Here is a 27,569-nt window from a genome sequence, read left to right as displayed (position 1 = left end):
CACCGTTACTACTGCATAAAAGCCCGAGATTTTCTTGATACTCGATTCCCAGATCGGTAGAGCGGTCGTGAAGGTCCAATCCCAGATTTTTTCTGATGGAGTTTCATTAAAAATCGCGTTTACGCGCCACCTTGTTGAACTAAGACTTTGAGTTAACAATTTCGGGGTAAATCGAAAAATTTTAATATTTATTGTAGAACACGTTTCCGAACCGAACTTCTAAGGACGGTTCTAAAGAAACCATATATATCTATTTATATACAACCTTATATTCGGTTTTACATAGAGAAGTAAATTACTTTTTCTTTTTTTCTGGGCGAAAAACTCTTCCGCGTTATTTTTCGCACGTTAGCCCCGAGGTTAAATTCGCGACGCAATGCCGCATAACAGATACGATCCACAAAGATGCGATGCACTGTCAACTGGCAGTCGCAGCGTGCACAAACGGGTGCATCTGGTTGAGTCATCGGATATCCATGAATGAGCCTAATGAAACCTATTCGCAAACGGCAGATAATAACCTCCTCCTGACGGTTATTTCTGCACGAGGAGTTCCACGATGAAACGGTGTTCTTAATCGGGCGAAGTAATCGAAACAACAAACTGAATCTCACAAACCAGGGTGTCCAGAGCACACGTTATTAATCACCTGTAAGGCGCTTATGGAATCTGAGCAAACAAGAACGTGTAGGAATTTTCGACTGAGTAAACGTAAGGCCTTATTAATGGCATACAGCTCCCCACAGAAATACTGTTGATACTGTGAAGGTCAAACATGTGTGTGCTGTTGCCTATCACAAAAGCACAACCGACAGAATTAACGTTTCTAAAGCCGTCCGTATAAACTATAACATCAGGATTCAATCTATTTAAGTTATTTTTATAAAATGTTTAAATCTTTTATTTTGTAAAATTTAAAATTTATTTTCGTTCATTAACTAGTTAAAAATCTGCCGCGTTTTGATGCGTTTTGTTTTTTAACAAACATCGAAATACGTTAGAATTTAATTTCTGTGGACTTTATTCGTACTATTTTACTCGAAATCAAATTCTCCACGGGTTTTGTTTAAGACCTTTATGTATTTATTACCCGTTTAACAAAGTCATTTTACGCCAAAAAAGCAGTGGGCCTCGCTAAATATAATAATATAATTATTATAAAAGTCATTTTATAATAATTATTATTCTATATGTAGGTAATCTATCTTCGCTCCACTAATAATAATAATTTAAAGAAAATAACATTTTATACATTAAACCACTTGTGTGAAAATTCTAGTAAGAATTTCTCGAACGAGCATTCTTATTATTATTACTGTTCTCTCAATCCCTAATCCATTTCTAACAGAGTCATTATCTCAAACTTTTACTTGCATATCACATGTTAGTATAATACAGAGCGTTCGGAAAGTTGCTGTGCACTGGAAGCGCAATGACGCAATTTTCTTAATTATTACTTCTATTTTTATTTCATTACTTTATAGAAACGGATATTACAATAACTGGAATAGTTTAAAAAAGGTGTTGAAAATGACCTCCTCTATCAAAACAACATTGCACATGTTTCAATTTGTTTTCAAACAGTTTAACCGGCTGATGTACTAGAATTTCTCGTACGTATGCCGTTATTGCGGTTTTTGTTCGTCAATAGTACGTGGTCTGCTGCGAACACTGCTTGTTTTGCTGCCTTCCATAGAAAATCAGATCGGGCGATCGTGCAGGCCACAAACACCTCGAGATGATTCGTTCACCAAAGACATTTCGTTAAAAAGTCATCGACCTGTTAGCTGTGAGCGCTCTAGCGCCATCTTGTTGGTACCGACAGCGATTGATTTCCACTTCTGTTAAAAGATTTGATTTCCACTTCTAATAAAGTTTGTTAAAACAGCAAATAACGATCGCTATTAACTGTATTTTCAAAAACGTATGGACCCGCAATGCGCGTTTTACTCGCACCGACCCGCACACCAATTCTCGTTTCGTTCAAAGATTTTGGGTGTAATTTCATGGAGGTTAGTTGTCGACCACAATCGTAAAATAATATACTCTTCCAGATAAAACCACGCTTCATCTGCAGATAAAACATAATGCAGAGGATACGTACGAAACTTCGGTCGATAAAATCTTTAAACCGTCTTTTGGCACGATCTGTAGGTATCAGTTCTTGAACGCGCATTATTTTGTAGAGAAAAGTTTCAGTATTTTCTTACAGCTTTATGTACGGTAGCAAGTCCGATATCTTGCTGCTCTGCTAACTTACGTGTTGACTTTGATCGACTTTCGGCTACAGCATCTGAATTATGAAAGCAGCTTCTGTTCGTTTACTTTAGGCGGTCTTCCGCTTCGATCGGCGTCTTCAACAGAGTCTGTTGCTCGAAAGTTTTCGATAAGAATTCGAACCGCATTGCGGTGAGGAACAGGAGTATTTGGAAACTTTACAGAAAATTTCTGCTTCCACCAAATCGGTATATTTGTCTTCTCTAAAGACGTGTTTAACGAGTAAAATGCGTTCCTCTACCGAAAGAACAGTTACGTTTCTCGCTGCTATCGATCCCGATCGATAAACCAAAATACACGAAACGAAACGAAGCACGTTCAATCACAACTCAACAACTAACGTCTAGGTTTATCACTGAACAACGCCCAACGAACCCACAGGGGTACCAACCTAACGCCGAAGAACAGAATGCGCACATAATTCTAAAGCATACTGCACAGCAACTTTCCGAAAGCTCTACATATATTAGTATTATTGCTTGATTTAATGTATGTATTTATAGTATATCAGAGTATATATATATATATAATATTTATTGTTTGTCATTGTAATATAACTAGCCGTCTAGCTAGAACCTGGACCCACAGAACCCAGGTCGGCCCAGACGAACCCCGAAGCCAACTCAGGGGCTCCTCGAGGCCTACGCAGAGCTCGCTTTGCTCGCCATTCCCATCTTGTCATGGGAACCGGCGCCGTAGACACCCGCAGAGCTCGCTTCGGTCGTCGTTTCCGTCTACCCAGAGGGCTCCACCCCCTGGACCCCAGCACGTTCGTTATTCTCACGGTTGTGAGAATAATACTGATAAATTAGTAATTACAGCATTCAGACTTTGTAGAAACCTAAAAATGAAACCAAATTAAAAAAGACAGAATCATAGGAACTACGATAACTATGACGCACCTATAACTTATTTGTTTGCCTGATTGCAGAAATATAGTAATGAAATAAAAGGGTTAATCTATACTTTCCGTAATGATATCGTTAATTCACAACTTCACCCTCCGTGTGGGGGAAGAAATAATTAATATTTAATACACTAACGTTCAAGGGAGACAGGGCCTCGATTGATGGCTTAAAACCTTCCCTGGGATAGCACGAATATATCCTGAAAATTTGAAAGTAATCGGTCGGTTGGTTCTCGTATGATGCGATAACAAACAAACAAATTTTATATAAATATATGATCGGTCTACCGTCCCACGAGGTGTTCGCACACCTCACCGATCTAGCCTCATACGATGTCCCCGCGGCAAAATCCGTTGTTAAAAAGAATCTTTTTAAATTTATATAATATTATTTTATTTAACGTAAATTTAATTCTATTATTTTTGTAATATTATTCGTTCGATCGATTCGAATCGTTTAGTTTAAACCCGGCTTACACAGCGATCGGAGACTCGTAGCTCACAGTTCATTAATTCAATTCATTCAAGTTTCCGCTTCAACCGGCAAATCTCCATACTACAACATACTTTTTTAGAAATTTTTCGAGATGAAATGTATCTAAAAACCTCATCTGTTATGCCAAAAAGCACGAGTAAAAATTTGGTTGCGGTTGATCGAGTAGTTTTTTTGTTTATCCCGAACAAACAAAAACCCTTTTCGTATTTATAATAATAGTGTTATAGATATAGATTAGTTGAATAATTTCATTATTATGTAAAAAGGTTGCATAGGTGTTTCAGGGATTATTTATGTATTAAAGTTCCCGTAGGTCTTGCGACTATCTCCTGGTTACCGTTCATATCAATACTTTCATATTACGTTAATCACAATTCATAGTCTTATATGACGTTGGTTCCTTTTCAGTATTTGTAACAATTAAAAAGTTAATACACTTTTTTAATTTTTAATTTATTTTTTTGTTTAAATCTGAAGGGGACGCAAACGAGTTAGTTAAGGGGACCTACATACCCTAAGTTACTATGATTTATTTATCTGGTGTTTGGTGGTTTTATGGTATATATATATATATATATATATATATATATATAATTTTTTTTTACCATAAAGTTAGTTTTTCCACAGTTTTCGCATCTTGCATTTGATTTAAAACTTAATATTTAACTATTTTAGTAAACCTTACAACAGTAAGTTTGAACCGACTTGATAGCTTACACCTTACACCGTTATTTTGTAATGATTACAAAATGTTAATTATAGCGGTAATTTGTGGGGTTCGATCGCGCTATTCGTGTATTTTTTAATCCTTTAACGATGCTTAATCCGAACCCGAGATCAAATCCCGAGATAGAATGTGTCCGCACAGATACATACTGAATTCAATAACGAATCTAGTGTTCGGTGAAAATCAATCTTCCGACAAAAGCATTTCACGTAAAAGTATTTTAACATTTCAAGATGCAGAACAATGAGTATCATTTAAATTTAATACGGAAAACTAAGACGGTAGAATAAATTTCTGTTTTATATCGGATAAACAAGTAAATTAAAAAAAAAATCCAGAGTTATAAAAAAATTTATTTCGTTAAAATTTAATCTTTTTAAACGAGTTTACGTATTTCTTTTGTTTTTATTACACATCGATAAAATTAAAACAAATTCATTAATACAGTCATTCATAAAGAATATCCTAAAAAAACAAAATTATAAATCGGTCATAATAAAACAAAGGAGCGTTTCAACATACACGATATGATATTTTCAAGAAGACACACGATTAACAACATATCACCCGTCTTGCATTACACTGCTTTATTTCCTTCTCATTATACTGTCATCCGGTTAAGGTCCGTTAATCTCCGTTCAACTAATAATATATGCGAGTCCCGTCGAACTAATAATTTATTACGTAAAACTATCGAAGTTTTTTTTTTAAACGGATGCTGAAAAACCGTTTAATAATAATAAACGAGCGTTTATTTAATTACATAAAAAATGAAATTACTAGCTCTAGTAAAAACAAATAAAAAGGAATTTTACAAATAAAACAGAATCGCAAAACGAAAAAGATAGCGTAATTTTCGAAACAATAACCTCCCTAGCATCAGCTTCACCGATCAGGACATCACCACCGCAAAGTTACAACCTAGTAGGATTACAATGCATATCCATCTACAATCTGACGGTTCCGCAACACATTAACGTCTCAACCGGAAATAGGTGTGAAATAAGGTGAATACCTACTGCTAAAGACGTATTTAATGACCGATTCCTTAGAATTCCATAGAATTTAAGAACTTTGGGAACCCTTCATAGTGCTTTCAGTCATTTCTGTGGTCATCTTCAGTTACTTTTATCGCAATTTCTCAGCGATGTCAGTTCATGATTTCTGCTGGAGATTTTCCTAAAAGTAAGAAAGACATAATGTATAATATCTTCAAAAAGTAAGTTATATTACTGTAATCTCTATCCATTTGGCACATCGTTTCGCGCGTTTGAATATTTCATAATATATACCGCATTAAGATATAGTCCTTTTATTGTACGATTGCTGAATAATTAGGTTTACACGTAAATTGTTAGATTTGTGATTTGTATCTCTAAGATCATCGGCTCGTATTGTGGAGTGCTGCAAAGCGTTTATCGTATTTATTTGTCTTCAGTTGTATCCTATATGCCGATGTAGAACGTTCTGCCTTCGGAACAATTCCATTAACTAGCGGCAGAGGGTTTGTATAGCGACGAAACGGTTTGTTTTCATCCAAGTCTACACAGTAAACATTTATTTTGCATATTTATGAGCCCGTTATCTATAATTATGATTGTTTTCGTTAAATAAATTAAAAAAAAAAAAATTCAAAGATATAATGTACAGATACTATATATTATTAATAAACTTAGCCGGCCTCCGTAGCACGAGTGGTAGCGTCTCGCCGCCTTTCATCCGGTGTGAAAATGCCACGCCTTTACAAATCATTCATCTCTTCCTCTGAAGTAATATCTAACGGTGGTCCCGGAGGTTAAAGAAACAAAAAAAACCCAAAACAATATATTTTATTGTTTTCTACAGATACTTGTTATTTTATAATTAACCGTAATTTCTTCTTTTTTTATTATTTATTTTTTTTGTTTTTTAAGTTGTGGGACCACCGTTAGATATTACTTCAGAGGATGAGATGAATAACAATAGCGTGTGAAAATGCCATACCTGATTTTGACCGTAATTTCTTGATTTTGTAAACCCTCATTTTTTCAATCGTTATATTTTTTTATGACAAATTACTACATCCTCGGTTGAAGTGTTATATCTTGATTTATAAATGTTTTAGTGCTAACGTAAATGCAAGATTCAAAAGATGAGTGTCAAAAAAAAATTAATAATCTTTTTTTCTCTCAAAACTAATATCGATTTAAAGCGAAAGTCAATCTAGTTGTACAAAAAAATGTATGTAGCCTTTGAGAAAGATAGGTTTTAAATCGTTTGACGCTTTTACAGTTTTGAGAATTGCTATAATTAGCTACTTTGATTCGGGTACTGATATGTTTTAAAGTGGCATTTAATAATAATGTAAGTAAAGCAATGTTTGTAGTCGACCGGTCTGTACGTACAAAAAGAATAGATTAGATGAAAGTAAGGGAAAACCCGATAGAATTTTGTTTTCTACAATCGGTCTTAATCTAAAAATATTGAAAACGAACCTAATTTGTTAATTTTTTTAAGGTTATTTAATATTTTCAAGAAATAAATAAGTAAAAATAAATCCCTCGGTCACGAGACATAAAACACCAATCGGAGCGCATGACGTCATGTCTTTCAAGTTGTTTACGGCGGTCTATGTGGTTTGTTTATTTTTGCACTAAAACACTTTTTTTCGCGTGTTATACGATTCTCTGTAATAGTACGACGACTACAAGTTTTTGCGATGGAAGCAGGGTTCGCAAAAGCCAACAGCTGTAACTTGCGCAAAATCGATACGGTTATGTTTTTCACATCAAATAGAGAGATTTCTGCTCGGCGGAATTCCGAAATATCAAAACTTCTGTGCAAGTACACGACTATAAAAATCGCCGTATATTAGATTTTTCGTTATATTAAGTAACTATTACCTCATATTACGGTCTGCTATAAAAGTATTGTCGGTCAAAATCCATTATACGTTCACAACGCTTAGTAGCCCTCGACCGTGTAGTTAGTTCTTAGATGGCGTCGTTGAAACGCTATATTGAAATGAGGAAATAAAATTATAAATATACTCTGACCGATAAACGCAAATCTACCTCGTTAAGGATATGTTAAATTCGGTTAGATTATAATTATAACTTAATTTTATTTCGATGTAGCGTTTCAGTGACGCCATCTAAGAATTAGTTATCGGTCGACAGGCTATTGCCGTCCGCTTGGTGCAAAATTGTATACCGTTTGTTAAATAAACAATTTGTTTGGAGTTTTAACGGTACTACCGTCACACTGAGGCGTTTGTAAAACTTTGAATTCATTTTGACTTACTGATTTTCGAAACACCTGAAACTATACTAAATATCTGATCGTTTGAAGCGTTTTAGCGGGAAACTTTTAACCGGTTTATAAAAATGCAAAATGCGTCGTGTAAATGATCGTTTATGTGATATGTTTATATTTTAATAAAATAGACCGTGAGGCGTAATATAAACCGGTTTCTCAAAAAACAGTCGACTAGCTTATTCTTAAGATTTTTTTTACGTTAGTCGTACATTTAGTTTACGTTTCATTCGATGTTATGTTTCTTTTATCGACATGTTCGACGGGTAACGGCTACAGAAATAAGATTACTGTTAATCAAATCCTCTAGTTAAGAAGAGATTTGTTAATTTCATCACGTATCGTTGCGACTATTTCAAGTTAAAAATACCAGGGAGAAATGAAATATTTTTTTAACGTTTAGTTAAAAAACTTAATTTCTTTAACCGCGTTTGCTTACATTAAATTACCGTCTAATAAAAATTAGACGTAACTAGTACGTAACCGGTTATTGTAAATATAAACATTTAATTTTTAACATTTCGGTTGTTTAAAGTGAATTTTTTTTTACCGTTGTCATTATAGATAAACATTTTGGACCTTACGTGATTTGCCGATAAAATTTCCCACAATTGAATTCTTATGGAAACAGATTCCTAATACGTTTTGTAGTTACAAAGGGGAAAGCTTAAAAGTTACAGGAAATTTTTCTTCGCGTAAACCACCGCACACATATCGACAACTTTTAATTAACACGTGAAATATTCGCTAATAATTTTGATCGATGTTAAATAGACGTAAAAGTTTGCAACATTAATTTGACGTTGACTACGATTCATTTTATTTTTTAACAAGCAAGATTAAAAAAATCTAATACTCAGACGACGTCACAATAAATTTATGTTTCCATTGAAGACTACAACACTATGAATTTAGAAAATTTTACGATTTGCCAAGTACACTATCCGGTTTGAAATTATTCCATTCTTGAAATATTTGCTACTAATTTTATCGACGATGAAGATTTGTAATAGTCATAAACACAAATAGTTTCATTTTTGTAACAAAGATTACGCTACGAGTTTAGAAACTTTAGCGTCGATTTTAGAGCTATAAATTTTGATATTTTAATACTATTTTTGTAATATTTGGTGTTAATTTTTACTCGCGTTAAAGAAGAGTAATGAGTTTGTAGTATTCATTAGACATTAGGCTTCACTAACCGTTTTATTTTCCACAAAGATTTTACAATAAATTAAAAAAATTTGACGACTGCAATTTTTAAATTTTTGTACTTTTCTTGAAATATGTCCTGTTAATTTTCAGTATAAATAACAATAAAAATTTAAGAAACATTAAAAACAAGTTTGGATGTCTTTATAATTAATTATATTTTTTCAATGCAGATAACATTATAAACTTATAAATGTCGACTGTTGAATTTACGATTGTCTGTATGAATTCAGAAATGTCGATAGCTTTTAATTTTGTAATTTTGACATTACACCGAGAAATTTAGCTTAAAATGTTATCGATCGTTTCACTTAAATTTTGAAAATACGGAACGTAGGTATCTTTTGCGTGTGTTTAATGTAGTCCTCTTCCAGTCATTGCTATTACTTTGAATGTCAATCCCATAATCAAAAAGAGCGGTAACATTGTGTATACTAAGGTGAACAAGATCTTGAATGTTGCAGCGGTAGCGAATAATATGAGATGAAGGAAAAGTGTAATAAAAGTGCACGTAACTGTGTCGTTGAACATATTTAAGCAGTTAATTAATAACGAAGCGATAGTAATAATCATGTTTTATAACTACCTTTATTTTGACCGAGTACATAATTTCTACTTTTCTCCTCTTTAGATCGATAACTAATCTTAGAGAACTAGAAACGATTACAAAATATGCTGCTAGGCAATTAAGTAACAATTAAATAATAATAATAGAACTTTTTTTGTTTTATAAACTTTTATTGTCATTCATTTAATATCACTTCATAGTAGTTTTTTTGTATCCCAACACACACACACACACACAGAGAGAATTATTTTGAGTCATCACTTACTGGACTGGTACGATACTGTTCTCTTACCTTCTGTTCTAGATGCCTAATCCTGACGCTTAATTACATGTACAAATATATCCTCAATTGTATGTTTTATAAATCCCAATTTTGGCCTTCCTCTATAGTTTCTTTTTCTACACGTTACCAAATTAAATCTGGTACCTTATTTTACGGCCCACCAAGTTAATTTTTCTCATTACACGATTCTGAGACCAATTTAAGATCTTATTAATTCAAATTTTTTCGATCCATTCGATTTTTAATATCCTTCTGTAACAAGGCATTCCAAAAACTTATTTTCCTTCGTTTTTCGTATTGTTCGCTACCAAAAATAATCACTGTCGCACAAATGTTTTTGACAATTAATTTCTATTTTAAACTTATATTTATGTTTGATACTGACAGAATTTTGCAAGATACTTTTGATAAATTGGTCTGCTTTAATGTCTGTGTATGTTGCCCGTCCTTTGAAATTTTACTAGCTAAATAAGAAAATTCTGCAAATTCTTGTATATTGTGTTCCATAATCTTAATATATAATAACGCATTACTTTTCTTTCTGTCGTAATTCATTACCTTCGGTTCGATTATATTTATTTTCAAACTGAATTTTCTTTTAGTAATAAATCCGCTATTTAGTCGCTGTAATATTTGGTTTTTGAAAGAAGGAAAAACAATCTCATCGGCAAACTATAACGTTTTTTTATTTTTCCTGCAGACGTTTAATTATTCAGTTTTTAAATGTTTCCTTTAATTCCTGTTTTGCATCTTGTTCGTACAAGTTCAAAAGCGACGGAAACAGATTACACCCTTTCTATAAGCGGTGCTTGATTTTTGGAGTAAAATATCTGAATCTTCAGCATTAATAAATTCTGATTAGAATCGATGTCTATTCCTGAATAATTATATCACGCTTTGCAGTCAGCGGTACGATTTTGAAGTCTCAGTGACCATAATATTATCTATTTCATATATTCGCATATTTCCTAGTCTAACCCGTTTGTAACTTTTGCATTTATCGAGAAATTCTAAAGCCCAGTACTTCATTCCTTTACCTAACCCGTAATGTTCGATCGTTTCTCCTCTTGTTCTTCTCCTACTGCGGTATTCTAATCTTCCAGTACCGTCAAACTCCTGCATGTATCTCATCGATTTGTTCATCTTCTGATGAAATGGCCGCTGTTTAAATCTGGACTAGATAGTAGAAAGATAGACGATTAATTAAAGAATTATACCTGAATCTGAAAACGACTATTAAAATAAAGTATATCGGAACCGAACGGTTTGATCTAAGAAGTCAAGGCAAGTAAGAAGTACGGCAAGCGAATAAAGCTACGATAAAAAATGCGCTAGAAGAAGATGAAGAAACTTGTGTAAGAGGAAGGAAAGGAAATCTGATGATGTTGTCGTTAGAGGAGAAGAAGCGCAGAATATTCACACGCGATAGTTGTTATTCGTAAACAAGAGAAGAATTGAAAATGTCTAGTTAAAACAGTACAGATACTGAAGTACGGTTTTAACGAACGATCGTTAAAGTAAAATAAAAGCAAAACGGTACGGTTAAGAAATTGAAGAAATATTTATTATGAAGTAAGATGAAGTTAGAGCTGAAGAACAGGTTTACGAGTTACGCATGAAGTGTGCTTCTGGATGAATGTAAATATCCATACACACAAATCTACGTTTTCATACAGAATGTATGGAAACGTAGACACAAGAAAAAAGAAAAGGAGAAAGAAAGGAAGCCTTTGAAATTTGAGCGTTTCAAATTAACTAAAATTTTTGACAAAAATTTATTTTTGAATTTTTCTTTTTAATTAGTTATTTAGAAGATTTAATTGATATTTCTAATTTATATTCCCAAAGTACTGAAAAATATTGTTAAAAAATCGTGCTGCAAGAAAAAAACATTTAAAAAATGTAAAACCTTTAATGCATAACAGTCAAATATCCTTGAATTACAGATGATTTGATTACAAGATTGAATATTGATTTGCACATGCGATTTACGTTAACCTAGAAATGGCAAAATTAAAAAAGATTGACTTACGAGTATCTAATAAATACGATTCAAATATGGCTTTTAAAAAAATTAACAAATTTTGAAATTTCATGAATACAATATTTAAATTTCTCTATTTAACTACTTTATTTAAATGTCTGTGTTTTTAAAAAAATAAAAATTTTTAATGAGTATACAAATAAAATTCTGTCACCTAATCACGCTCATTCGCTGATCATTTACAATCTTGCAAAAATGAAGCTTACTTTGTTGTCGTGTAATATTCCATTTGGAGTGTTTAGAGTTTCTTATGAGAATTTATTGCTACCGGTTGGGTAATTGTTTTGTCTACCTTCACCAAATTTGTAAGCCGCTTTTGTTAATTACATCTTTTTTACAATTTTTTTACCGAATTAATTTTTTCTGAGCTACCTGCTAACATTGCTATCTACATATCGTTTAGGTCACAGTTTTAATGCTTTAACGGGCTTTGGTGACAGCGTTAGGTCTGTGTATCGTTCGATACGACATTTAGTAATCGCAACCCTATTTCAAAAGGTAGATTATCAAAAACCATCAAACGATTTAATAAGAGGGAAAAACAGGAGAGGCACAAGAATTTGAGAATTCTCATTCCTCTACTTGAACAGCAGCACGAGAACATAATATTAGCCAAAGTTTAGCGATTTGGACGTTACAAAGTGAAAATTTTAAACCGTTAAAAAGTTATCCGGTTCAAGAACTTAATAAAGACGACTTCGATCAAAGACTTGAGTTCTGTGGAATTACGACGAGCAATATTTGTGCGAAACCTAATTTAATAAACAACATACGTTTTAGTGATGAGGCTACATTTATTTTAAACGGCGATGTAAATCTCCATAACTGTCGATACCGGACTGATATTAATACACACTGATATCATGAGGCGCATGCACAGTATCCGGTCAAAGTAAATTTACGGGCAGATATTGTCGGTGGACGAGGACCTATATTTAGAGACTGAAATTTAAATGCGGTGAAACATGAGGGTTTGCTTCTCGACCTTATCGTTGCAAACATTCAAAATGTTGTTGACCCCGACTTCCAAAACATTTGATTTCAACAAGACGGTGCCCCACCGCATTTCAGTCTACTTGAAATTTTAAATGCGTGTTTTCCTGGAAGTCGGATTGGCCTAAGGGATCAAATAGAATAGCCGGTGAGATCACTCTACTTGCCACCGATGGATTACTCTCTACAGCGCCGCTTAAAAAGTATTGTTTATCATACAAAAAGTCCCAAGATATCAATGATTTACGAAATAGAATTCAAGATCGGCACAAAATATCACAAGGAAATCATTGAATAATGTAATATCATTCTTTTACAACTGACTGGCACGCTGTCAAGCAACAGAAGGAGGAAATTTTAAACAATTATTAAAATGAAATGTAAGTGAATAAGCAAACGTTATGCTTTTTAAATAAATTTATTCAATAGTATCCATTTAATCAAATTTTTCTAAATTTATTTATTTATTTGCAATAACAGTTCCTTAAATTATATCAATGTAATTTTTTCCAAAATCAAAACTTTATCTCGCCACCTCTTTGGGTACAGATATCGTACTAAATTTTTATTTATATCATGTTTCTTGTCTTAAAGAGACCTTTAAAATGATCACACAAATGATATTCAAATTTCAAATATTTGAGTTACAACTCCTGAGTCAACCCCCCCAAGAAGGGGATGAAGTTCTATTTCTCACCAAACGGTAAGGCAGTTACCGATACCTTGTACTGAAAGTTCCAGTGTTCTATCTGGAACTGGAGGGATTTTCATAATTTTGAGTCGCTCTGCATATAAACATATATATATATAAAAATGTTAAGTTCGTTTGTGTACGCTTCAAAAACTCAAAATGTTCTGCACCGATTGAGCTCAAATTTTAGCACGATATATAACCCGCATCAAAGATTGTTTTCATCTATTTTTAATAAATCTATCTATTTATTTTTAATTTGTACAGTTTTTTAATAAATAAGAGGCTAATAAATCAGATGGAAATGTAAACAAAGGAAAACAAATCAGATCAATGCAAGATGGCCGCTGTCAAACACAACGACCAATCACAAACAGCCCCTATGGCCGTTGCCAATGTAAACAAAATCACAACTGATTAAGTAACAAATTTCTTTGAATTATATTTAACAGCTAAAACATCTGTATTTTATTAAAAAAAAAAAAAAACACCAAAACAAAAAGAAAAGCCACCAAGAAGGATGACTTACAGTAAATAAATTAAAACACCCGACTTTCTTATAGCCGATGCAAACAAAAAAAGTCGAAATAACCAAATACACAGAAAATAATATCCCTACATAATGACCAAAAAATCCTTTGTTAGCTTAAATATTCACTTTTGACTGAATTTACAGAAGGCATTTACAACGAAGCATTGATAGATATTGAAGACAAGTGCTTAGCTAATGCAAATAAAATTCTTAGTCGATTGGGAATGCCAGCACCCACCCGAGCTGCGATTGCTTCATTTGATGTGGATTTACGCCGTGAACAGAGTTACAACATTGGTGATCTTCAGTCATATGTCCGATCAAACATTCCCAAATTAACGCGTGAACAAAAAGGCATTTACGATCGCATAATGCAAATGATAAATGACGGAGTTAGGGGGGACCTTCTTCTTGGATGCGCCAGGAGGAACTGGGAAAACATTCCTCATTAGATTGATTCTAGCAACGGTTCGATCAAAAAATGACATAGCCTTAGCTCTTGCTTCGTCTGGAATAGCTGCGACATTGTTACCAGGTGGAAGGACTGCGCATTCAGCTCTGAAGTTGCCATTAAGCATGCAAATCATCGAGACTCCCACGTGCAATATTTCCAAAGCATCCTGTACGGGAAAAGTATTACAAAAATGTAAACTCATTGTTTGGGATGAATGCACGATGGCACATAAAAAATCGCTTAAAGCTCTTGATCGATCGTTACGAGATTTGCGTGGAAACGTTCAACCGTTCGGGAATGCTTTGATGTTGCTCGCAGGAGATTTTAGGCAAACATTGCCTGTAATTTCTCGATCGACACCAGCAGACGAAATAAATGCTTGCCTGAAATATTCAACACTGTGGCGACACGTACGTACATTGCAGTCGACTACGAATATGCGTGTCCAGTTGCAGAACGATCCATCAGCTGAGGTATTCTTACGACAGTTACTGGACATTGGAAACGGACAGCTGCCAGTCGATGAGACGTCTAGACGAATATCATTTCCTGATAATTTTTGTAATTTAGTAACATCGAAAGAAGAACCGATCGAAAAAGTATTTCCTGATATTCAAATTAATCATAGAAATCACGATCGGCTCAGTGAACGAGCTATCCTTGCCGCAAAGAATAAAGATGTCTATCGACTTAATAATATTATTCAATCCGGCATTCAAAGTGAGGAAATTACATATAAGTCGATAGACACCGTTGTAGAAGCAGATGAAGTAGTTAATTATCCAACCGAATTTTTAAACTCACTTGATCTGCCAGGGATGCCACCACACATATTAAAATTAAAAATAGGTGTGCCAATTATCCTGTTGCGGAATATTAATCGGCCAAAACTGTGCAACTACACGCGACTTGCAGTTAAGAAATTGACGAATAACGTAGTGGAAGCTACGATTTTAACGGGGCCTTTCAAAGGTGAAGATGTCCGCATTCCTCGAATACCCATGATCCCGACCGATACACCATTTCAATTTAAACGATTACAATTCCCAATTCGATTGGCATTTGCAATCACAATCGATAAAGCCCAAGGTCAATCTTTAGAATTGTGTGGTTTAGATTTAGATGCGGATTGCTTCTCACATGGGCAACTGTATTGCGTGTTCCCGAGTCGGCAAACCAGATAGCCTTAATATATCTACACAGACAGTGGAAAAACAAAAAATATTGTATATCCACAAGTATTGCAAAATTAAACTTCTATGAAACGTATGCTTTGTTTTGTTTCTCATTTATCATCCATGCAACCACAATGTGCCACAGCGAAGCGTGGCGGGTACAGCTAGTATATATATATATATATATATACTTCTTTTAAACAGGGTTTTATTCTGAGTTAATGTTTGTTTTTCATGGATTCGAACAAAGACTCTGTACTCTAATTTTTTCAGATGCAACATTTTAATTAACAGTTCACAAATCCTCTATAATTTTCTCACTGGTAACGAACAAACCCTGTTTAATATGTTCCAAAAAAAAATTATAAATGGATGCCAAAAAAAGCAAACAAAGAAACAGATAACATAATATAGCAATTACCTACAATAGCTGGTTCAATATCTATTGCACTGCATGAAGAGAAATTGAACTTGAAGAGAAATTATTTTAAGAAATTTGCCTAACTGAATTTCCTTATATTTCACCGTTCCATAATACCTGGTAGGTATTGCAAATAGAATTCTAAAAATTAAAGAATAAGTAATAAAAATATTTTATATAGAGTATGTGTTTCATAAATGTTTTAACAATTATGTTTTGCAGTCTTAATTATTTGATGGGATTCTCAATTGTTTGATAATGTTTTCTTCATTCTAATAGAATTATTTTTATTTTAATTAATTTATTGAAAGTTTTTTTCAATTCAATGATATTAATAATAAAATGTAAAAAAACAATATAAATAATAAAACAGTATCGCTACGGTCATTTGTCTTGGCTAGCAGGATGAATAACCAAAATTAATATCAACAGATGCTTGAAAATTGTTGAATTGCTTTCGTAAAAAAATTTCTTTCATCTCTCTTTTTTACAATATATAAAAAAAATCGTACTTCCCTACTGAAATTATTTCGACAAAATATTTAACCTCAGTAGAAATCTGAATGATAAGCAGATCGGTAAGAAAACTTTGTGTATGCCAAACTTAACAGCAATCCAGTAACGATAAAGAAATATGCGCTTTTAGAATCTTTTCTTAATTTTAGCCATTGTGAACTACGTTATTTCAAATAATTCACTTTTTCAATTTCTTTTTCTCCCACATCTTCTTCAATTTTCCTATGTTTTTCTTTTCTTTTGTCAGTCCAGGTGTATTTTTTCACTCGTTTTTGTTTTTCCTAAAACCTGTAACGATTTACAGTTTCTTTCTCGGTGATGAACATTCTTTGATGTATTCTTCTATTATTTTTCAGTTATTCCATGTCAGGAACCTTTGGACACCTCCAAATCTGCTTTCCGATTTTTAGATGTTGTGTTTTCCTGATCCTAAGCGCATCTGCTCTCGGTATATTAAAGTTTGAACAAAATTGAAGTCGCTCGAGTTATCGCTCAGAATTACAATTATTTTACAGGCAAATTCAGCTGTCATATATACTGTACAAAAACAATCCTGATTTTCACAGTTTATAAAATAAAAAAATTCATCCGTTTAATTTCTAAAAGAATAGCTTCCCACATTCAGAAAAATTAGTCCGCCGACACGTAAAATGAGCTACGTCTTCTCATTTCCACTAAACACAAAGAACACAAGACTACTCTTTATTTCATGAATAGCCTTCTGTTAAGAAATCCTCAAAGATCCTGTCGCTTGCAAAATTAGATTCGTAAATCCAACTTAATTCTTATCGGTTATATTACACAAATTATCGAATAAATTTGTATTCGGTTTAAGATACAGATGATGAAACGAAGCCTAGACATCTATCCACCTACGTAATCTCACTTTTTTCCTCAAGTTTCAAAAAGTCATTAAAATACCCCGTCTGTAAGCTTCTATTCTGAGGATTGGAAAAACTTTCTAACCTAGACTTTTCCACTTATCAAACCAAACCCTAAATCAACGCTCTATCAGTAAGTTAGTGAGCCGGATTTCTTGGCAACCTGTCGTCCAGTATATCTAGTACTTTTAGGATGTATTTAAAATGGTCCTCCAATACTTGAAATTGTAAAGGTCGGTCGCCGACCGATAAATGTTAACAAAATGTATATAAAACTAATAATTCTAAATGTTTAATAATAAGGTTAAACGAAGTACAAATCGATTGACATTAATTACATCGGCAGATCGGATGACGATTTAAAATCTTACTTAAAGTCTCTTAAATCATTTTAGATATCACGCGATTATTTTTTGTAAGCGGTTTTGCGAAAATCTTGTTTTACAATTAATTTTCAGTTTCGAGTTAACGACAAACCTAATCAAATTTATTAAACATAAAGTTTTCAAAACTCACATTATAACGCTTTCAATCGCTTTTACTACCATATTTTAATATCGTTTACTCAAATCGGTATTATTGATGACTGTTTTTTTTTTTTTTTTTAAGTTAAGATAGAAGACAATCGTTGAAAATGCGATCGAAAAGTGCAAATGTGATCGAAAACTGTATCAGTGTATTATTTATTATATAGTTTTTGTACAATATATCTTATAATGTTCCGAATATGTAAAGGTGTGCTCGTTTGTTCTGTACGTACAGAATATCGGCTACTGTTAATGTTATCGGATCGGTTTGTGATTTGGATTCACGATATCGTCGCACATGTTGACTTTTACGTTACTTTGGGAGGTATTTTATACCTGCTTGATTATTTCTAGTAATAGAAATTATTTTTAATTCGATTAGTGAAAGCGCAAACGCAGACAAAATTGTCAGACTGCACAAATTTTGCGATCCGCTTTATCAATTTCAGCCACAACTCAGACGTTTATTAACCCGTTTGACAAATAAGGTATCGATTTTCTTTTCAAGACATCTGTTCCCACACACTTTTTTGTTTATTTTGACGTCCTGAATCGGTCCGTTAAATTTGACCGACACTCCCACGACATACTGTATATTTTTGTTTTTTTTATTTTCATGTAAAGCAAGCGACTCGGTAAGTGTAGAGTATCGTCGTACGCAAGAGCTTAGATATAAGTTTTTTTACAAATTGTATAATTTTTCATCGACGATTGTTATAGATAAAAAGAATAATTTTTTTAATTTTATTTTACAGATGGTGGGAAGTAATGTAACGACAGATATTTCGCCGGTCACTCTTAGTTCAGACTGGAGTCGAGTAGCACGACTTCTATTAGTGGTGGGCTTAGCAGTAATCGGAAGCGTCGGTAACGTTTATATGATAAGCGCCGTTATGATAGAAGATTACTTAAAACGAAGAGGTAACGCATTTATTGTCAATATAGCATTAGCCGACTTATTAATAACCGGTGTGGTTATGCCGGCTTCGGCCGTCGTAATACTCGCCGGTTTGCACGATTCGCCGCCGGTTTGCCAATTTCAGTGGTTTCTCGCCATACTTTGTTGGTTAGTAACTGTGTTGTCGCTAGCCGCTGCAGCCGCAGAAAGTTACAGCCGTTTATGTCTCGCTCCAGAATGGTACGCGTTGTTAACACCGAGATCGGTAACTTTAACGATTCTCGGTATATGGATTGCTTGCACGACAGCCGACGTACTACAATTTTTATACGATTTAGGCCCGGATTATTGTAACCGTAAAGTTAACGGTGTCGTACCGTATCAAGCGACAGTCGCCATATTGTTTGTGGTTATACCGGCGATTTTAACGTTCGCTTTATACATGAGAATAGTTTATCAGGTTCATGTGGCGCGATCACATCCCGGTTTCAAACCGCCGGTCGCTTTTACCTGGGATTATTCACTGATGAAAACAAATATGTACAGCTTCTTTGTATTTTTTGTATTTTGGTTACCTTTCGGTATAATATTAGGAGTCGGATCGATACAGAATATATCGCCGAGACTCTTTTATAATCTAGCGTGGTTAGCTTTAAGCAAATCGTGCATAAACAATCTTCTTTACTGTATATTAAACCGTCATTTTCGTAGCGCCTATATTAGTCTATTTAATTACTGTTGTTGTAAAACCACGGTTACGTTTTCTAGACGATCTAGGGGCGATCCTGCGCGTCCTTCTGGCGACGTAAGGGTGCATATAATACCGGGATATAATATGTATTCGTACACCAGCCCTCAACGCGTAAGAGAAGCCAACAAACAGAAACGATCTCGTACAAACAGGTGCAACGGAAGAGAAGTTTACGAATTATGATCAGAGAGCAAAGAACACGGACAGCTAGTAACACTGGAAATACTCACTACAAGTTACTGAATATTGACGTATCGATAATAATTATAATAATAATATATATACACACACACATATACTAATCGATGGCGTAAAAAAGGATCGCTATTCTTACAGAAAAAGTTATCGTAGAAAGATAATTAATTATAGATACAATCATGTAACATATTTGCTTATTATACGGTATGTTTTTAATATATACGAGCATGATGATGACGTACTTAACGTTTCACGAATAACGAATTAGTGACCGACTGACCTACCATCCGACCGAAACACGTCGAGTTGTCACAGTGCGTTTCCAAGGTCAAGCTTGATGCAACATCATACGTGCTGTAACAATAATGATTATTTCCAAATAAATTACGCTTTGATTAATATTTGTAATTTAATTTTAACTATTATTATAAGAATATATTTGTATATATAATTAATAACGATATTATTATATATTTATGTTTTTATTCTTTCTATAAGGTAAACTCTTTTATAATTTAATATATTAAAAGACTTAAATTAATTTTTATATAATTTATATATTTATAGCTGCATAATATACCCAAAATATATTTTATGACTTATTAATTTAAGTATTTTGTTTATACGTAAGAAAACAGTTAATTCTTTTAACATATTAATTTATTAATCGTTCTGTAATTAGAGACAAATTTTTAACGTTTGCTTTATAATATTTAATAGCATGAAAGATGTAGAACCGCACAAAACCTAAGAAATAGGTACCTTAAATTGATCGTATGTTATTCTTAAAAGTTAAATTCGTCCACGTCGATTTCTTTTTTTACCGCGCATCCGACAGGTAACCTGCGATCCGACGATTGAAGTATTGCGTGGTTACTCGATGTGAATAGACAACGGGTAAACAATAACCGAGATCGAACGGGTTTTCTCCAACAAAGTATAAAAAATAGGTAAATTTATTACAAACGCGAACCGTTACCGATTTACTTACCGTCATCTTATAACAAGTATTTTATGCATATTCCAAAATGAAATATTTTATTTTAGGTTTACAAAACATTTAGCCGATACATTTAAAAACTTTTAACGAAAGAAACACGAAAGGACGGACTAAGCGGCACTCCCTATTAAACCTAAGTACAGTAGAAATAATTTAGGTAGGCCGGTGGACCCACCGGGTTGGTCTAATGATGAACGCGTCTTCGCAAAAGCTAATTTCGAAGTCGAGAGTTCCAACGTTCAAATCCTAGTAAAGGAAGTTACTTTTATACGGATTTGAATATTAGATCGTGTACCGGTGTTCTTTGGTGGTTGGATTCAGTTAACCGTACATCTCAGAAACGGTCGATCCGAGACTATAAGACTACACTCATACATATCATCCTCATTCATTCTCTAAAGTAATGCCTGACGGTGATTCCCAGAGGCTAAACGGGAAAAGAAGGTATGCCGGTGGATGATGAAACACCCTAAAATTATTTCATAATTTTGACTTTTTATAAATTTTTTTCTGAAAACATAAGCTTACGAACGATATTAAACATAATATCGACTGTACAAACGAGCGATATACTTATCAGATGTCACTTTACCTCGACTCGATGTTTATTATGTTGTATAAATGTGTAGAGTATAACAAAGTTATCTTAGCGCAACCACTACGCAGCACTGTCATTGAATGCTAGACGGGTAGGAGTAAGATTGGGTCTTTTTTTCCCTCGAGCCGGACATCCAATTAAGAATACTCGGCCCGGGGACGTGTCCTTTCCAGATATTTTAATTGCCTGCCTCTAATCTCTGACGGAAGAAAACCAGGCCCGGCTATGCCATTCCCCCCCCCCCCCATACCGACGAAGATCGGGTCTCGGTTTTTCCTTTTGCCAGCCTCAAACCGACGGCGCAGGAGCCTAAGCCGCCGGCCGGGTCTCGGTCTTTTCATTAATCCACATCTAACGGACCCCAGGAGTCCTGGCTCCATCACGGGGACCCACACACCAGGGCATGTGAGCCCTCAGGAACGTTGTTTATAGCCCTGCTATAAACTAAAACCCTCAGTATCCCAGTCGTCTTGCATCGTCTTCTTTTATTCTGAGAACTGCTTTTGCAAATATTGCAAAATTATGCCGGTTCCCGGACAAAGCCAAGAGCCACTCCGAGAGCTGCCCCAGTCGGGTATGTATCAGTCCTGCATTTATACGATGTTCCTCCATCGCTTGCACACGAAAATAGTGTGTTCGGCATCGTCAACCGCATCGCAATAACAGCAGATGGATGACTCTCTCCTGCCAGACCTATGCATGTATTGTTCAAACGCACCATGTTCCGACATGACTTGCGTTGTGTGGTAATATAATTCGCCATGAAAGCGATCTAGCCAAGCATCCAGGTCCGGGATAATTCCTCTGGTCCATGCGGCCGCTGCTGAACTCGCCCGTGCCATTCATTGTTCCCGTATTATAGAATTGGCCTCATCTTTGGCTACACCGGACGCCCATAGTTTTCGCCCTTTGATCTGCAATTCTATCGGGGGCACCGAAGAAAGCACGCACAGTGCTTTCTTCGGTGCCCCCGATAGAAAGATGCGATAAAGTTCGGTACCCCGAAACTACGCCCAGTAGCGACTTCCTATGAGTGCTAGTTACTTTACCTCTGTTGCGCTTGACATTATCCGCGTACAACAGAGACGACGTTATCACCGAGGTCATAAGTCGCCTCTTCAACGCACGTGGAATTCCTTGTCCCGCAAAGAGAACTCGCAAGGCACGGATTGTTGTTTCCATTCTGTCCTGGATCATGGCCACATCTATTTGAGATGTTTATCCAGTAACACCCCTAGAGATTTAGCACTTTCCACCTCGACAATTGCCTCTCCTCTCAGGCGCAAATTTAATCTTCTAAATGTCCTCCTACCAGTGAAGAGGATAGTCTTGCATTTGGAAGGAGAGACTTTCAAACTGTTGTTGACGAGCCATTCATTCACTAATTCTAAGGTTACATTCCTCATGTCCACCGCATCATCTAAGATTTCGTCATAGAAGATGTTCCAGAGTAGGGGTTCGAGTACAGACCCCTACGGGACTCCACCGAAGATCTGATGACCACACCGTCCACCGTATTAATTTCAGTCCGTCTCTCGGATAGATTGCCGGCTACTTGCGTCACTATGTACTCGCTTATATTCATTGTTTGAAGTGCCCTCAATGTAGCTGTCCAAGGTACCGAACCGGAGGCGTTTCTTATATCCAGGAGTATCAATAATGGGATACGCCTGGTTCTCCAAGTTCCAGCCCTCACCGCAGCAGCCCATGAAACGACTTTGTTGATGGCGTTAATATTTGACCGCCCCCGTCTGAAACCAAACTGATTCTCATGGAGGAGGTTGTTGTTTTCCAGCTCCTCAATTAGTCTATTACCGATGAGCTTCTCCACGACTTTGCCCGTATTATTAATGAGACTTACAGGGCGATATTTGAGAGCCCCTAGAACTGACTGTTGTTTGGGCAAGAAAACAGTTCTTGACGCTTTCCAGCAAGCAGGAAAAAAGCAATGCTGGACCCCATAACTCGCAATATCTGTCATCTCCCACTGGATGACTAACATTAGACCCTTTATGACTGCAGCTGGCACACCAGAACGGGTCCTGGGTTCTTTTAATCTTTTAGTCTTAGTAAGATTCGGTCTGTGGTGTTACATACGAACGCGTGCGCCAGCACGTACTTACGCATTCCATCGGTGCATCCAATACTCATAGCTGATGAATGGCAACTGGGCGCGCTGTTGTTTGTTATTATTCACGAAATTTTCTTTTTTCATATTTTATTTATTCTTTTATTTTTAAATGTTTTTTTTAAATTCTCAATCTTATTTTTCAGAATGAAAAATAGAATATTATCGATCGGATAGATTATAAATGATTATACTATATTATTTTGTTTTTAAATAAACCGTGTATATTTTAGCGGGTCAAGTGTCTCGATGCCATCAATACCCACCGTCAATTACATTTTCCGTATCGTCGCTATCTAATATTTCAGACTCATCGGCATTACTATCACGGGTCACTACAATTAAATTTTCAGTTTGCATATCTGCAACTAACTGTATCTGTCTCTGAATACGCTTTTTCAAATTCGCGGCATAATTTTCAGTTTTCAGCGGTTAATTCAGAAACGTTTTGTTCCGCCATTCGTAAAACCGAACGAGATAGAAGATTTGGTATCGATTTTGTTTTCAGCCGTTAGTTATCGGAATTCACGTCGTCACGGTAATCACCTTGTTTCTGTCCCGATTGCAATATTAGGGACTTGTCCGGTTTCACCTGCAGCGTGCACCATTATCAATCTCTGTCCTTTCGATATAGGTTTCTTGTATCCGTGAACAGAGTCATCAGCCCGACCCAAACGCTTCCTACGAGTTAAATAGATGTAGGACTCGATAAGGAAAAGATAATTACTCGGCCATCTTTCAACACCTTTGTAAATTTTGAAAATAATTTACGCGTATTAAACGAATGTCGTGTTTTTCCACTAGCAATCTTGCGTTATCAGCAACCCTTTTCCACATAAATTTCATATTCCGTATAATTTTTCTAAACGATCTTTTCGAGATTTTCCTGGTGCCGTGAAAGTTTCATTTTCACCAAGTTTATTTTTTCAGTTGCAATTTTTCGCACCGTGTGAACCGACATGCCACATAAATCAGCAACGCGAGCTTGTGTTTTTGTAGAAACACAATATTAGGATTTTCTTTTGTAATTCTTTTGTAGACGTTCATCGCAATAAGTTTAGTCTGGCTTCTTATAGCCACTCCCCTTCCCGATCGACGATTAGATCTTGGTCGAGGCATTACACACAGTAATTCTATACATTTAACTGAAAGTACACCGACTACGGAAGTAGTATTAAAAATACTATATTTTACTCTGCGAAAGGAGTATTGATAAATATTGTTTTAACAAAAGGCAATACTATTTTATTACAAAAAAGCGAAGCGCTTGACAGGAATGCTACCGACGGTCGCCTTCCCATTCCATAAACACAACATTTCTTCTACTACGGATCGTTGTTTACGCTAAGATAACTTTGACGCCCTCTACCAGAGTCGTGAAGGAAGTTTGTCGATAGTCCGTAACGCTCGCACCCGCCAACGTACATTATTTCAGTTACACGAATGTTAAACTCTTCGTGTTTTCGTGTTTCTTTATAAAACATTCACAAGATTTGTCGATATATTTAAACCGTTCAAAATCCCCGTCGAACGAAATAAAGTTACAGAAAAAATACACAAAAAGTAAAAAGATAGGCTCTAATTTAAAAAAAGCTAATGTTACGCGATAAAAACAAAAACAAATAAATACTCCCATCAGTGAACGAATTGAGCTGCTGTGAATAACATCCGTGATCAACAATACTCGAGCGTAAAAACTTTATTTGAATGCCAAAAAAAAAAATGTAATACGTAGAAGTATTTTTACGTATAAAAATTACGGTAATTGTATAACTGTATTTGTAAAAAAAGAAGAATATTTTGTTAAATATTTAAGAGAAAAAAACGACGGTGCTTAACGAATTAAAGTTATACGATAATTTACATTAAAAATATCTGAACTTACTTTTGTAAAGGAATCATTTTTTACAACAAATAAACCAAAATATAACGGTACTCGATTTAAGTTAAATTAAAATATTACAGCCGCACAGCTGACATGTTGTAATTTGATGTTATAAGAAAAAAGGCTACAAATAGGTAATTTAATAACATTCATTAAAAACTAGGACACGAGATGAAATCGTACAGCGTATAAAGATGTTTTGGCGTATCGCTGCGTAGATCGATATAACGGACGGGATAAGCAACTTCCTCGATCGGTCGAATGAATTATCGGGGAGGAGTATACCTAATCGGTCGTCGAGTACATGGAACGTATGCGCGTAATTCTACCGCTCGCTTCTTTCATTAGAGAACGACTGCGTAGACATATTTTTATCATAACTTTAAGAAATCGTTAGAAACTTTCGCGTTCGTTTATCTTAAAAAAAGAACACGATAATGTGAAATATATAAAAACAAAATTATATTATTTACGCAAACGATCGGAAGAAGAAACAAATTAAATAGACGACCGATGTTTAGTAATAATCCACAGCTTGATTACTTCGGCAATTTTTTGAAGATGTAACTATTAGTAAGTATAACTTTAATCTAAGCGAGCGTAAAAGAACGCAATATTTTAATGCCGTTTAAAAATATCAATCGATCCGCAGATAAACCGACAAAAGTTTATCAAATATTTATTTATCGGTCGTCTTAAGCGCAGTGGATTATCAATCTAAAAAAATTGGCTTAAAACAGAGAATTAAATTTATTAAAAGTCCTTAACTCTCGGTGGAATAAACCCGTCCGACATATCTAACCGAAACGTGCATCCTAGTAGCTGTGTCGATCTCCCAGCGTTACGAAAACGACTAACGATCGTATTCCAGTACGGGATCTTCTCCGATAATTTCCCCCGGTTCTTAACGTAACATCAGTATTAACCTTAATAAAGAAATTCAGACGGATTCTGTTTACAAGGAACATAAAAGATTTGCACGCGAGAACAGTGAACTATCTATATCTTATTATAGCCCTCGGGTTAACCGATTACTCTGGACGAAAGCCGCTTACGGCATTTTACGTTTTTATAAGGCGCTTTTATCGGATCGGTGTACATCGTACGACGCAGCAAATCGTTCGACTTCCATCAAATAGGATTCAAATCCCTTCAAAGTACTGCGGTTTTAAACGGGGGACACCGTATACAAAAGGCTTTACTGAAATTTTCATTTACTTTAATCTCTTCACACCCCGTTTATGTTCTCGATTTAAAAAAATAAATAGGTATCTTAATCAAAAATTACTTATTTGAATAACGATATTTAAAAATATTGAACATTGAAAAGCACGATTTTGTTTCCGTTGTTTTTTTTTTAAAAAAAGGTTTTTTACGTAATTAATGTGCGTAAAGTAAAAAAAAGTATACCTAGAGGGAAAATTTGAATAAACCGGGTAGAAGAAATAAACTTAATTTTTATTACAATTATAAATTCACAAACCCGTCAATCCAATCGTCCTAAGGAAAAATCACAATCTTTCTCGTAACGGTAATAGTATATCTTCGAAGAAGCGTATCACGGACACATTTATTTATAAATAAATCCAAGCTCTACCTAGTAGCGTAACTAAGTAATTTAGTTATTTTCTGAAACCGGCCTATTTAATTCGCGGCAATCGTCATTTCCCTTAACGCGTACTCAATATGCAATAGTCTTTTGTAACGTAGAGGCTATTCTATCAACAAGACAGAAGTTAAATGAATGCTACGATCAAAGAGGACACGTTATAGAACAATATATAACTCAGATACGGCTAAACGTCAGATATCTACATTTTTAAGCTATATAAACAAGATATCGTGATTATTGTAATTGCTTTTAAATATCGCTCTCGTCTACGTCCAAGCGTTTCTGAGATCGTAAAGGGAGCTCAGAAAAAGAACTCCGGCTCCTGTTGGTTAAATCGCTCCGCGACAGTTTTGTAAAAAAACGTTCGTTCTCCCTTCGTTAAATAACCGGTACGATTTCCTCTCTTACATCACACCTCTCCTCGACCTTGACTACCCGTTTACGAACTTCTGCCGGGCGAACGGTTTTTACGTATAAAAAACGAATACCGATCCGTGAGAC

The 27,569-nt window shown here is 34.9% G+C and overlaps 1 protein-coding gene across 1 annotated transcript in view; it reads left to right on the top strand.

The window, feature by feature from the left end:
- Positions 1-27,569, top strand: part of LOC142329244 (uncharacterized) — a 175,002-nt gene that overhangs the window by 87,015 nt on the left and 60,418 nt on the right. Inside the window, exon 2 of the mRNA XM_075373654.1 lies at positions 18,754-18,919. Coding sequence (XP_075229769.1) covers positions 18,754-18,919 — 166 coding nt within the window. The remainder of the gene's footprint in view (positions 1-18,753; positions 18,920-27,569) is intronic.

Source organism: Lycorma delicatula, chromosome 8 (genome assembly GCF_047948215.1).
Source record: "Lycorma delicatula isolate Av1 chromosome 8, ASM4794821v1, whole genome shotgun sequence".
NCBI classification, from domain to species: Eukaryota; Metazoa; Arthropoda; class Insecta; order Hemiptera; family Fulgoridae; genus Lycorma; species Lycorma delicatula.
This window is presented reverse-complemented; position numbering and strand designations above follow the sequence as displayed.